The 13,571-nt window shown below is 33.0% G+C and overlaps 1 protein-coding gene and 1 long non-coding RNA gene across 3 annotated transcripts in view; one reads left to right on the top strand and one right to left on the bottom strand.

Annotated features, from left to right (window-relative positions):
- The window catches only part of LOC140440747 (uncharacterized), a 633,916-nt gene that overhangs the window by 417,921 nt on the left and 202,424 nt on the right, over positions 1-13,571 (top strand). The window lies entirely within an intron of this gene.
- The window catches only part of LOC140440746 (general odorant-binding protein 69a-like), a 62,029-nt gene that overhangs the window by 14,050 nt on the left and 34,408 nt on the right, over positions 1-13,571 (bottom strand). The window contains exons 1-2 of one of the 2 annotated variants that reach the window (XM_072531119.1): positions 8,880-8,952; positions 5,105-5,183 (exon numbers count right to left, since the gene is read on the bottom strand). In XM_072531119.1, the coding sequence (XP_072387220.1) occupies positions 5,105-5,183; positions 8,880-8,924 (124 nt within the window). In that variant the 5' untranslated portion in view covers positions 8,925-8,952. Of the gene's footprint in view, positions 1-5,104; positions 5,184-8,879; positions 8,953-13,571 lie in introns of those variants that run through there. The other variant, XM_072531120.1, reaches the window with a different exon arrangement.

Below are 13,571 nucleotides of genomic sequence, written 5' to 3'. Positions count from 1 at the left end.
AACAAAAAAATAATAGAACAAGTATTGAAATGCAACTATCGAACCGGCAATATCGCATTAGGGAAACTTCTCCTAAGGAACCCGCATACAATCTAATAAAGCAGCGTACGTGCCAGGATGCTCATGAGACGTGATATGGAAAAATAAGGACATGAGAATAAAAGCAAAAACATACTTATATAAGGCTTGTGTTCGACCGGTATTAACCTATACTCTAAAAACAAAAGCAGAAACAACAATTACAAAGAAAAGAACAACAGATATGAAAACACTAAGAGCGATAGGAGGTAAAACTTTAAGAGACAGAATCTCTAATACACAAATCAGAGACATGTGTAAAGTACATGGTATCGTCAGATTTGATACTTGTCCGAATAGTAAGATATAGAAAACCAGAATGTAAAAGACCACAAGGAGACCCCCGAGAAGCTATACTGCTAAATCAGACAAGGCAAGTCAGTAATCGTTTGAGTCAAAAATGGCAAACCAAATGACTGGTGCAGTTACTGGCCATTTCAATCTCCACTCTTGTTAGTGGTTACCAAACCAAGTTTTTAGATTTTCAAAATCAAAGTCAAATGAAATAACCACCAATTTGCTTTGTAGGTGACCAAACAACAGTTATCGCCGTGTGGATCGAAATTTCAAAATCAGCCACAGTCTTGATGGACTTATAACGACGCGGAGCATGTTCAGAGTAATTAATTAATTAAATAAAGGCTGTGTCGTAGGTTTTCATTTATTTTTAGGAAATAACAAAGTACAAGAAGCATATAAAGTTGCCTCCATCTATCTATCGTCTGTCGGCAAATTCAAACAAATACCTCCTTTAGTCCAGATTTTTTAAATGAGCTGGACATACAAATTTTTCTGTCTTTGAACGCATTGTCGCGTTCTCTGTCTTTGTATGAATATAACGCCAGACCGCAAGATATTGACCGCCGAGTTCTGATTTGGACGTAAGTACGACAAACAACGCAGAAACATTGACTATAAACCACCCACTAGATAGCTCACCTCGTGGTAACCGAAAGACGTATTAACAACTAGATGGCGTTACTCGAAAAACGTATTGAGATTTCTCATTCTCTCTCTGACTTGCGAGGAGGTAGGAGTAATGTCAGGGCCGAACTTACCCTATAGGTGTATTATCTGTGACAAGTTTTATGAGTTATAGCGGAATTTTATAAAAAAAAAAGGACATTTTAGATAAAATGACCTCTGTAACTCATAAGTGTGTTTACCCGGGATGTTTTAAAAGAAACGATGGAACAAATAGTAATATATCTTTCTTTAAATTTCCCCTGAAAGACGTAGAGCGCACAAAAATTTGGCAAAAAAACTGCGGGAATATTGATATTATATTGATAGATATCAGTGACCTGAAACAGAGGGTAATTTGTTAGCATCATTTTGCAGTGGAACATATTTACCAAAGTGGCCAAAGAAAGTTATTAAGGAAAAATGCTGTTCCTCCAAAATTTACACAGTTAGCAATTTATTTAGGTGAGTATTCAACTTTAGAAATATTTTTATGTTTGCCTAATGCGCTTTGTCAATGAGAATAATACCATTAAAATATATTTTGTATAAAATCAGTTGATATTGAGTGATTTATATATTTTTTTTACAATTAAATCAAAAAAAACTTTTTTAAATATGAATGCGTTGTTAGTATCACTCCAGAAATAATGGAGATGCTTGTTTTGCTTTAATTAAAATTACACATACATTTCAATGATTACCTATTTTAGGTGATACATCACCAGTACGCTCTACATACGTATATTGCGGAACGAAACGTAAAAGATCTACAAGTGGCGATTGTATGGCTAGGTCACCTCCATCGCCTAAGTGATCAAGTTGTAGTCTCAGTGATATTTCCAGTTTTGAAATTAATTTGCCCACAAAACTTGAAACTGAATTGACGGAGAAAGTAAAAAATTGGAGTATCAAGTAAATGCTTTAAAGAAGAAGTGCCGTCAGAAGAACAGTCAGCTTTGTAGAAGAACAACAAAAAACAGAAAATCGGAAACCAAATTCATGTTACAGATACTGTTAGAAAATAAAAGCAAATACCTGCACACTTTGTTAATATGCAGTTTTCACACAAAACTCGTTCAAAATGGAGTCACAATGAAAAATATTGAAATGGCCAGAATAATATAATGAAAACTTATAATGAATGGCCAGAACTCTGGCCATTTATTATAAGTCTCCTAGTTGTTACAAATTTTTAATTAGATCTCTTAACTTTATATTACCTTCAGTAAAAACAATTCAAACTTGGTTGCGTGTTATAAAATTAAGAACTGGTTTAAATACTTCCTTAATTGACAAGTTGAAGAAAGAAGCAGAGACAATGGATGAGTGGGAAAAAAATTTTGTGTTAATGTTTGATGAAATTTCTTTGAAAAAACAATTGGAGTACAATAAATTAGATGATATTATAGAAGGGTTTTAAGATTAAGGTGCTTTAGGAATCACAAACAAACTTGCCGACACAGGTTTGGTTTTTATGATGCGCGGCTTGCTACATAACTGGAAGATTCCGATTTGTTATTTTGTTATAGTTGGTCCAATACATAGCGACAACTTAAAAAACATTCTAGTTGAAGTTGTTTCAAAATTACAAAATATTGGGTATATACCAAAAGTGTTAGTGTGTGATCAAGCATCTAATAATATAGCTTTATTTAAGCTGTTAGGCGCAAGTAAGGATCAGCCTGTAATAGAAATATCACTGTGTTTGGTACACCCCACGTATTAAAGAGTTTAAGAAATAATTTTCTTAACAAAAAGTTGACATTTTTTGGCGATTCTAAACAAATATCCTGGCAAGATATTGAATACACATACAACATCGATAACAATGCCTGTTGAAAATAACAGACGTTCAGATAAACCCTAATAATTTTTAAAAAATGCGTGTATAGTTAGCAGTACAAATTTTTTCCAACTCAGTTGCCTCAGCAATATAAACAGCAATAGCTGTAGGACAGTTACACACCAAAACGGTTCTTCATACTGCCATATTTTTGAAAATTATAAATAATATTTTTGATGGTCTTAACAACAAATATTGTAGTGATAGTAATCCAAACAGAAAGCCAATGTCAACTTTAAGCAAGTCAACTCTGCATATTAATAGGAAACATAAAACTTACGTTTATACTGAAGCACAGATTTACTATATTACTTTTCAATATTTGGAGAAACTGCTCAGATCAAAGTTTGAAGCTATTCTTCAAAATATTTGTTTTTACACACCGGAAGACGTAGAAGTTCAAGATCGACTTTACAAAATTAAAAACGTTACGAGTCATATTATAAATAGTATCTTTAAAGTTTACTATACAGGAGAGAACTTAAGTTTTGACGAGACCCTCTTACTGTGAAGAGGGCGGTTAATATTTCGACAGTATATGCTCAAAAAAACTAGTAAATATGGAATAAAAACTTATGAGATTACTAGCTCTGATAGATTTTTACTAAATTTCCTAATCTTAAGCGGCAAAGGGACAGTAGTAAATAAAAATGGGCATGCGTTTGAAGTAGTTATCATTATCAGACTTGTTACTGAATTATTAGAGAAAGGGCACACTATATACATGGACAAATATTAATACAACAGTTATGAGCTTGCCAAGTTTTTACATGAAAAGAAGACCTACGTTTGTGTAACATTAAGAAAAAATAGACAAAGTAACCGAAAGAGTGTTACTACAAAAAAATTAAAGAGAGGAGAAGTCGTATGGAAAAGAAATCGTAAACTCGTAAAGAAAAGAGAGTAACAAAATGGAAAGATAAGATAAATGTAATAATGAAGAAATGGTTGAAGTTGAAAATAGTAGAGGCCAGAAAAACTTGAAGCCAGTAATGATACGTGACTACAATTCCTTTATGTCGGGAATTGACAGATTTGATCAGATGACTTCATATTATGGCACACCACGAAAAACTTTGAGATGGTACATGAAAGTTTTCAGTCACTTAGTAGATATTATTTGCCAATAAAACATTTATTGGGACAAACAGAACGACCAAGCAGAAAAAAAATTGTTGAGAAACACAACTTAAAAAAATAAAATAAGCGGAAAAGATGTCGACAGTGCAGTGCAAGCAAAAAAGGAGGTCTCCTGGTACACATGTCAGGAACGTAAGGGAAGTGATGGATAGCCCATTGGATTATATGGTACACCCTGTTTTGCTGAGTGGCAGAGAAAAGACAATTAAACTTATGTTTCATTTTTTATTGGACGTGATTTTAATTTTTGTTAATGTTAAACAAATAAATGATTTTTTATAAGTAGTAGCTACAAATTTTTATTAGCATATACCAGTGTCACATATGTGTGTCATTAACCAAAACATTTTTTTTTATAATCCTTGTTCAATCATAATACTCCTCCCCAAAAAATGGTGGATTAGGCATGTTTCTTTCATGTATAACCCCAATCAGTTTGACTGGACAGACTGAAAAATAGGTTGGTCGCGAATGCGTTAAAGACCAGGACAAATTCTATAACTAGACATTGTTGTATACATATAGAACTAACTTGCCCTAAATTTCTATAAAATTTAAGATTGTCAGGAAAAAGTACTCTCAGTTTACAAATAATAAAAAACGCGATTTTCGAAAAATTGGCTATTTTTACAGCTATAACTTTAAATATTCTAAATGGATTATAATTTACCGATGCTCGTTTGAAAGGTATTTAGATATCCTTTAATTTACCTGTTCTTTCAACTTTTTGTCGTTTAGTTAAATTTTGAAAATTAATTGAAAATCATAAAATTTTATAATTTTTCGTTTCGTTCTTTACCTATATAATGAAACTTCTGTTTTGAGGTTTTATAAATTATTTCGTCATAAGCTGACACTAAAACAACAAAAAATTGGACTTTGTCAGTTAAAATAAGTTTAACCAATTAAGATAAAATACGTTATTCTTTAATTAAATATTTCAATGAAAGTAGTGAAGAAATACTGATAACGTAATTTGTATTTATAAGTACTACTTTTAATAAAATGTCTAAAGAGTACTGATCCATAACTTTTTTTTTAGTTATACATTATTACAAAAATATTTCTTAAACTCACCTTCAGAAACTCCAATTTCTGATACACACATAGTATGTATAGAATCCATATTCTGTTGTTGCTTTTCTGTTAGTACAGCCTAAAAAATAGCTTATTAAATAGATAAAAATACTGAAATGAAGTAATTTATATCATGGGCCAAGAGCTGGTCTACCTTCCGAGTAAAAGTATGTCTGAATGGCTAGAAATTTTTACAGTGATAAGTAGGGAGCGGATTTTATATTAAACGCATATCGCTTGCATATTTCGCATATTTAAGAATTTTATCAAATGTTGTAAGATTTTAAAAGAAACATGCATATTATGTGTAAAAGACTTTTTGTGTAAAATTAAAAATTTTTCAATTTGACATAAAATATTCCCCCGCACATGCCGTCGTATCTTTAGGAAAAGTCGGCTCATTCACTAAATTTTAGGATATTCTTAGAAAACACCCAAACTTTACCCACAAAGTGTGCATAGTCTTCTTCATTTTAGAGTGTTGTCTCTCTACAAAGGTTGGCAATAATAATGGCTATTTTTATTTTTGAACTTGCTGTTCCAAACAAATCAATCGATCTGCTTTGATACCAATCACGTAGATTCTTCAACCATGAATTCTGCATTCGGCCAACAAATCTTCTTCCTTGAATCTTTCCCTGCATTATGAGTCTCAAAATTTAATATTTTGGTCCCCTCATCACGTGGCCTAGGTATTCTAGTTTTCTGGTTTGTATAGTGGTGATTAATTCTGTTTGTTTACCAACCCTCTCCAGTACTTCTTTATTTGTAATTATATTAGTCCATGATATTTTTAATACTCTGCGGCATAACTAGATTTCGAAAGCCTCGATTCTTTTTAAATTGCATTTTTTTAATGTCCAAGTCTCAGTTACATATACTAATATTGAAAATATATAACAGCGAATGGTGCGTAGTCTGATCTTCAAATTTAGATTTTTGCACGTTAGTAGTGGCTTCATTCGTATAAATGCTGATCTGGCAATCTCTATTCTTCTTTTTATTTCTGCAGTATGATCATTGGTCTCATTGATCAAAGTTCCCAAGTACTGATATTTTTTAACTTGTTCTATCACGTTAGCATTGATTGTGAATAAGTAATGTATATTTTGTGGTCTTTTTGTAATTAGCATGTACTTCTCTTCTTCTTATTACTGTATTACTTTCTTACGTATCTTATTGGGCACTACTGAAGTATAATTGGTCATATTTTTTGCAAGTGTTTACGCTCAAACCTTATCCTTATCTGGCAAGAAATGCATTCTCAGATAAGCAATAAAATTAGTATCGTCATGATAGACAAGTGTAAGTATATTTTTAATATTTTGTGTACATCTAATGTTTCGGTAAATAATCCTGGTTCGAGTTTGTATATTTTGTACAATTCTGCGTTAGATTGTAGTAATAATGTTAATCCGGCTAAAGTACCATGTATAAGTTTGGACAGGGTGCTTGTGCTTTCTATCAGGAATAGCTTTACCCCCTGGATCTTTTGCTGTTTCGATAGCTCGTGGCCTGTATATTTTTATTTCTTGTATTTTTATTTCTTTCTTGGCCTGTTTATTTCTTTTATAAAGTAAGTTGAAGGTAACTGCAAGCTCAATCGTCTAATTAACTTACCGTCAAGGGTTTGCTGAGTGTTGTGTTTAATAAAACTCATTTCATTTCAAAAAAACATATATTGACAATACCAGGACTACAATACGTTTAAAGTTAGTTACTAGTACATACAAATAACCATAAATTGGGAATGTCCTTTTTTACCATTGAGCATCTTACACTAAGTAATGGATCACAGTACAAGCGCTGTTTTTGATTCGATTGTAGAGTTCAACTAATATACAATAAGGTCTAGTATCCGTGTTAATTACAGCGGCTGTTGAGCAAGCCATTTACGTTTTAGATAATTGTATACGTATAGGCAACGAGAATATTACTCGCATCTCCATTTTCATCGGTATAGCTGTAATCTGTACCATTTGGTACTGACTCGTTGCTGTGAAGTACCTCATGACTGTTATTTATTTGTTATTGGTATTGACTTTGGTGTCGATTATTGGCTGTGTTCATATTTCTACACATTGAGGAAGGACCTGCCTTGCCTTTTCTATCGTCTTCGCAATTTGTCCTGGCTTCATTATACCTATAAGATGCCCGTGGTTGTATTGCAAATTCAATATCTCTTTGTATATTTATATGTATTCCTGTATGAATTTCATTACTTGTTAAGAGATCATTTGTATTCTAAGTGTAATGTATTTTTTCTCTAAAATATTTGTTGTCTGCGTTACGGCGTCAAGCCCTTGACTAATTTCTTACATCCCTTTTTGTAAATGCATCTTGTTAAGGTGTCTGGCTATCCTCTGCTACTACTACTAGTTTCTGGGGGCTAAGGAGACTGAGATCTCGGAAGCCCTGAAGAAGACATGAGAGATAATGTCGAAAGCTCGGCCCAATGGATATCGACGCGGTTCAACAAGGAAGACTGGTGAGTTTAACATCAATGTTTATAATAGTATTAATCTTAGCTCTAGGTTTAATTGTACTAACTGCGGAAATCTTTCCGAACATTTTATTCGCCTCTACGGGGAGGAATTTTACCAGCTCACTAAATCATATAGCAACCTACTACTACGTAAGAATCGTCTTCTTTGTAATTTAACTTTCCTTAAAACCTGCCGAGACCATAAAGTCAAAAACAGTGTCTGGGGGCTCGGGAGACTGAGACCTCGGAAGCCCTGAAGAAGATATCAGAGAGGATGTCGAAACCTCGGCCCAATGGATATCGACGCGGTTGAACCCGGAAGACTGGTGAGGCTCTAGGTTTAATTGTACTAACCGTGGAAATCTTTTCGAACATATATATATATATATATATATATATATACATATATATATATATATATATATATATATATATTTATATAGAGCGAGAGAGAGAGAGAGAGAATGGATCAGACAGAAAACCAAGGTAACTGATGCTATCCACAAAATTAAATCCACTTGAAATAGCAGTGGCAAAATATTTAGCGCGAAGAACTGATAATAGATGACTATAGAATACTAGACTAACACTGTGGTATCCAAGAGGCAACAAGTGGCCAAGAAGACGTCCAAATTTAAGATTGGACTATGACATAAGGAAACAAGCTGGTAAAACATGGCAAAAAAAACGAATATTAGATAATTTTCTGAGCCAAAGTATGGTCATCTTTCAAACTCTTATATATTTTTAACAATTAGTCTACATATTTAGAATTGGTAGGATCACACTTTTTGTTATTTTTTTTAACCGAAACAATGTTCATTAGTTATCACGAGTGCCCAGCGCATTACATATATAAAGATCATACCCAGGAATCAATGATCTTTAAAGCCCTATTTTAAATTAAAAAATATTGCGAATAATTAATAAAGAATAGGAAATGATACGAAAAGTGAAAAAACAAAACAGGAGTAATATTATTATGTTCATATAGAGAGGAGAACCAGATATACAATAAGTATATCTGGTTCTCTTCTCTATAATAGAAGAAAAATAATTTCTTGGTTTGTGGATAGGGTAAGCCCAAAAAAGATGACCAGAAACAAGACGGAACAGGCTGCAAGCCCAATCCTTGAATTTCAGAAGAAGAAAAAAAAAGATAAAAATAATTTTTTAATTGAAAAGGTTATAAGTACAAGTACATAATATAATTTCTTATAATAACTTCTTCTAATAACATAAAAACTTAAATGGTGGGTGATATTTATGAAACCACCAAAATATACTCACCATTGTCCCACAAACTAAAGATCCCAAAATTATAAATAGTTTCATATTGTATGACCGTTATCAGGATTCGCACAAATCACTTAGTTAATATTCCACATAATTCACACATTTATATATACAATTTTAATAACAGTTTATAAACATGCAATTTTTACATAAATACCATTTAAGGCAGGATGTTACTATTTTTGTTTATGGTCACCTTTTGTACTTAACTGCTATTATGTAAATCATTATACTATTAGAACACTAGATAATATCCTTGCCGGTTAGAATTATTTTTATGGAAATTAAATTCAATTTAGATACACCACATTAAAATATTTTTTCCACAACTAATTAAAATATTTGTTTTACTTGACTTAAATATATGGTATTGTATTAAATTCTTTTTAATTCAATTTTCAGGTGTTGCAGAAATTAAAAATAAGTGACAAAGGGTACCAACCTCACATATTATGTAAAAGGATGGTAAAGGCGAAAAAATAAAGTAGCCCTGTGAAGAAAAATGTAAGCTACAATGTCGGCTAAAACTCACCCAAGAAGAGAGGGAAGCTATCTTATTGGGGTTTGGATAGTAATGAGAATCTATGGAATTTCATTTCCAAGAGTGTAGAAGCAATGTTTCCGAAATATAGATATATTCGAGAAGGAGGCGTTCGACCTCGACGGCAGTAACAATTCTTTTTATTTCCATTTGCCTGACAAAAAAATTATAGTATGTAAGACCTTCTTTAAAGCAACTTTGGATATAACAGGCCTACCGATTCGCGCAGTTATGAAAAAACGAAATAAAGTTGCCAACACTGAACTAGAAAAAGATCAACGTGGGAAGCACGGTAAACATCCCAAAATAGATAAAAAGGTTAAGGATAATATTAGGGATCATGTCAACTCGATCCCAAAAATTGAAACCCGTTACACCAGAGCTAACACCTCAAAACATTTCATTGACGGCAGTAAATCAATAGCAGAGATTCACAAGGATTAGGTTGCTAAGCAAAGAGGAAAATGTACCTTTTGGCAATTACATTCTTGTTTGCAGAATATTTACAGAGGAGTATAATATATCCTTCTTTCAGCCTAAGAAGGATATTTTTAAAACTATAAATCGTTTCGTATTGTGTAACCGTTCTCAGGATTCCCATAAATTACTAAGTTAATATTCCACAAAACTCATTTATATTTATACATTTATATAAAATTTTAGTGAGAATTTGTAAATATGCAAGTTTTAGATAAACGTCATTTAAGGCAGGATGTTACTATTTTTTGTTTAGGGTCACTCTTTGTACTCAACTGTTACTTACTATGTAAATCATTATAATATTATTACACTAGATAATATCCTCGTTAAGTATAGCAATTTAAATTAGCAATTATTTAGCTTTTTATCAATAAGATGGTTAATTTTGCATGTTAAGACAACAATTTTATGTGACCATTAAATACCTAAAAGTTCTTAGTCATGCCATAAAAATATTATTAATTGATAGACAAATACGAAAACGAACCATAATATCCGATAAGCAGTTTGGCTTTGTACCAGGCAGATCAATAACAGATGCAATTTTTATTACAAGGCAGTTAATGGAAAAAATGCAGGACTAAAATTCATTGATTCTAGAGATGATAGAGTTCCTTGAAAGATTTTGTGGTGAGTACTCAATAAGAAAGGAGTTGCCGGTGAATATGTAAAGATTTTGAACAAAACTTTAAAATTTTCTCCTACGAAGAAGTCACTACAGCTCTAAAGGATGTATGGCCAGGTAAAGACTTAGATTTTGACAATATTTATTCCAAATTCTTAATTAACAGCGGCAAATATGCGAAAGAATGAACTTTCTACGTTTTTACAGATATTATGAAGACTGGCACCATACCATAGAAACTCAAACGTTCAAAGGTCATTGCCATATTAAAACCAGGAAAAGAAACCAAATGATTACAAGCCTAGGAACCGATAGCCCTATTATTGGCGACGTTTAAGATACTAGAACGACTTAATTATAACAGAATTAGTCCAAAGCCACTTAAATCAATACCGTTGGATCAGGCACGTTTCCGACCGAAAAGAAGCTGCGCAAATCAGGTTCTTTCACTTACCAAATTTATTAAGGCAGGGTTACAGAGAAAATTTAAAACTGTAACCGCATTCATAGACCTAACAGCGGCCTACTGTCTACAGTCTGGAGAGAAGGTATGATATACAAGCTCTTCCGTATAATCACCTGTCAATCCACCGCTCGAATAATCATCAGCATGCTAGCCTACCAAACGATTCAAGTAGTCATAGAAATCGACATTAGCACCCCAAGAAAACTAAAGAATGGACTGCCTCAGAGATCTGTTTAAGTTCCTCTTCTTTTTAGCCTGAACATGGCTGATATACCAGAAACCAGATCAAGGAAGTTTGGTTACTCCGATGACTGGGTCCTTGCAACAAGCTGCAAATCATTTGAAAAAACAGAAGAAATCCTAACAGCGGACTTATACACAGTAGGAAAATATTTCCGTAAATGGAGGCTCCAACGATTCGCTATCAAAACAGAGGTTTCCAGTTTCTACCTAAATAACAAGCTTGCAGACAGAACACTCAATATCAAATTCGAAAACATCAAACTTGCCTACAATAAAACACCAAAGTACCTTGGGGTGACTCTTGCTAGAACCCTATCTTTCGAGAAACATCTGTCAAAAATAGCGGAAAAATTTAAATCCTGAAACAACATCATCAACAGCGGAATACTGTTCTTCAGCCTAGTTTAACAGCACACATATACACAAAGTAGATGCCCAATTGAACAATACAATAAGAATGATTACGTGAGTACAGAAAGATACTTATTAACGGGATCCTGCCAATCGATCAAGCTATAGATGCTACCAACAGTAATCGTCTACGCTTCAGACGACCGCCAATAAAAACAGCACAGACTGATATAAAAAATGAGTTCAGCTTAACGACCACTTGGTCTCGAGAATGGACAGAACAACAAAATAGCAGCTTAACCTGCATAACACATAAACCACCAGGTTTTGGCTTACCATTCTGAACCGAATCAGAACCCAACAGAGCAGTTGCGATTACATGATGCACAAATGGGCTAAACGACCATCTCCACTTTGTGACTGTGGACAAGGCACACACACAATCCCATACCAGCTGAGAATTGACCTCTACAAAATTGAGTGCCTTAATCGCTGCCTGACTATCTGTGAAGATGGAAACTGAACGGAACGTTTTTTCCTGCCTTTCTATTTTTTCCACGCAGTGATTAATTGCCGTTATTTTCGCCTGGAAAATTGTCACATTCTTAGATATACTTACCAAGAAATGTATCCCTTGATTTGTTTCTACTAGATTTGAGGGATTTGACTTCTCCTTTCATGTTGATTGTGTGCGGCTTGTCTTTTGATGCTTTAGATGTCAATAGTAGACGTGATGTTATGGTTTTTGGATTAACTATTCTTCTGTTTCTTTTTATGAGAGTTTCGCTTCTTAATTTTCTTAGTAATCTTAATTTCTATCTGCTTGTTCTTAAAAAGGTCAGGCTTTCTACCCTTTCCATTTATTTTTGTTATCTTGATGCATTTATGCTACGGTTTATTATTTTTTTTACGTTCTTGATCACCACTCTGAAGGAAATTTAAGTCAAAGTATAGTTCTTTGCTATAATGGGACCAACAAATAATGTATTTCTTCTGCTAACCTTTTGGTATATGATTTTTGGCTGTGCTTATTTCAATTCTGAAAAAACTTTTGTAATTTCTGCTGGTAGGAGATATCCAGCCTATAGGCTTATTCATGCCCGCAGCAAATTCCACATAGTCCCTCTTTAGATTGCACTTTTGTGGGAGATAGATTTGATTATCTGCTGTAGTTCTTTCTGTATGATAAGTGGAATATGCTGACTGTATGGAAAAACGTTCATAGCTTTTTGTAAGATTGCTAGAGATTTTTCGCTATTATTAGTAGCTAGCAAAAAGATAGGTCAAAGTTTACCGTTTACATTTTAATTCCATTTTTTATATTTCCACTGTTCATGGTGGCTGTTGTAATCCCCGTTATATAAATGTATAAAGGTGTGTTAGGATCACTTGGTCTAGCTCGAACACATCTGGTGATTTTTAGATGTGAGTACTAGGTGTTTTTAATTTTGGAACAATATGAGTTTTATCGGTAGTAGGTATGGAGACAAATACGGCGATTGTTGTTTAATATAGATTGTTAAAGTGGTACAAAGTTGTTGGTTTAACTTATTTAATAATTGAATCTTTTGATTTTTTTGGTAAATGGAATCACATGTCGGGATTTTATTGTTGTTATTTGTATTCAGTCCCGGCGCGCAGCGCTAGGATATAAGGTATAAACTTGCTCTTCGGTTTTTTTTTTATTTAATTATATATGTTTACTTATTTCATATTTTTCAAATCGTACAAAGTTTTGTAAAACGACTTAATATTTAAAAAAATATTAAACAAGATTTATCTCATTAATTTATATGGAATATATTTTCTCAGTAGCCCGATGAACTTTTTTATACATCGCACCTTTTATATAACGTCACTTATGCAATTTTTGTCAAAACTGAACTGAGTATAAGAAAATACTCCTAATCTATCTCTTTACTTTGTGTGTTATTGTCATTTGTGTAGTACATATAGTTTCCTCGTGAGGTCATTGGTTTT

Source organism: Diabrotica undecimpunctata, chromosome 5, assembly GCF_040954645.1.
Source record: "Diabrotica undecimpunctata isolate CICGRU chromosome 5, icDiaUnde3, whole genome shotgun sequence".
In the NCBI taxonomy this organism is placed as follows: Eukaryota; Metazoa; Arthropoda; class Insecta; order Coleoptera; family Chrysomelidae; genus Diabrotica; species Diabrotica undecimpunctata.
This window is presented reverse-complemented; position numbering and strand designations above follow the sequence as displayed.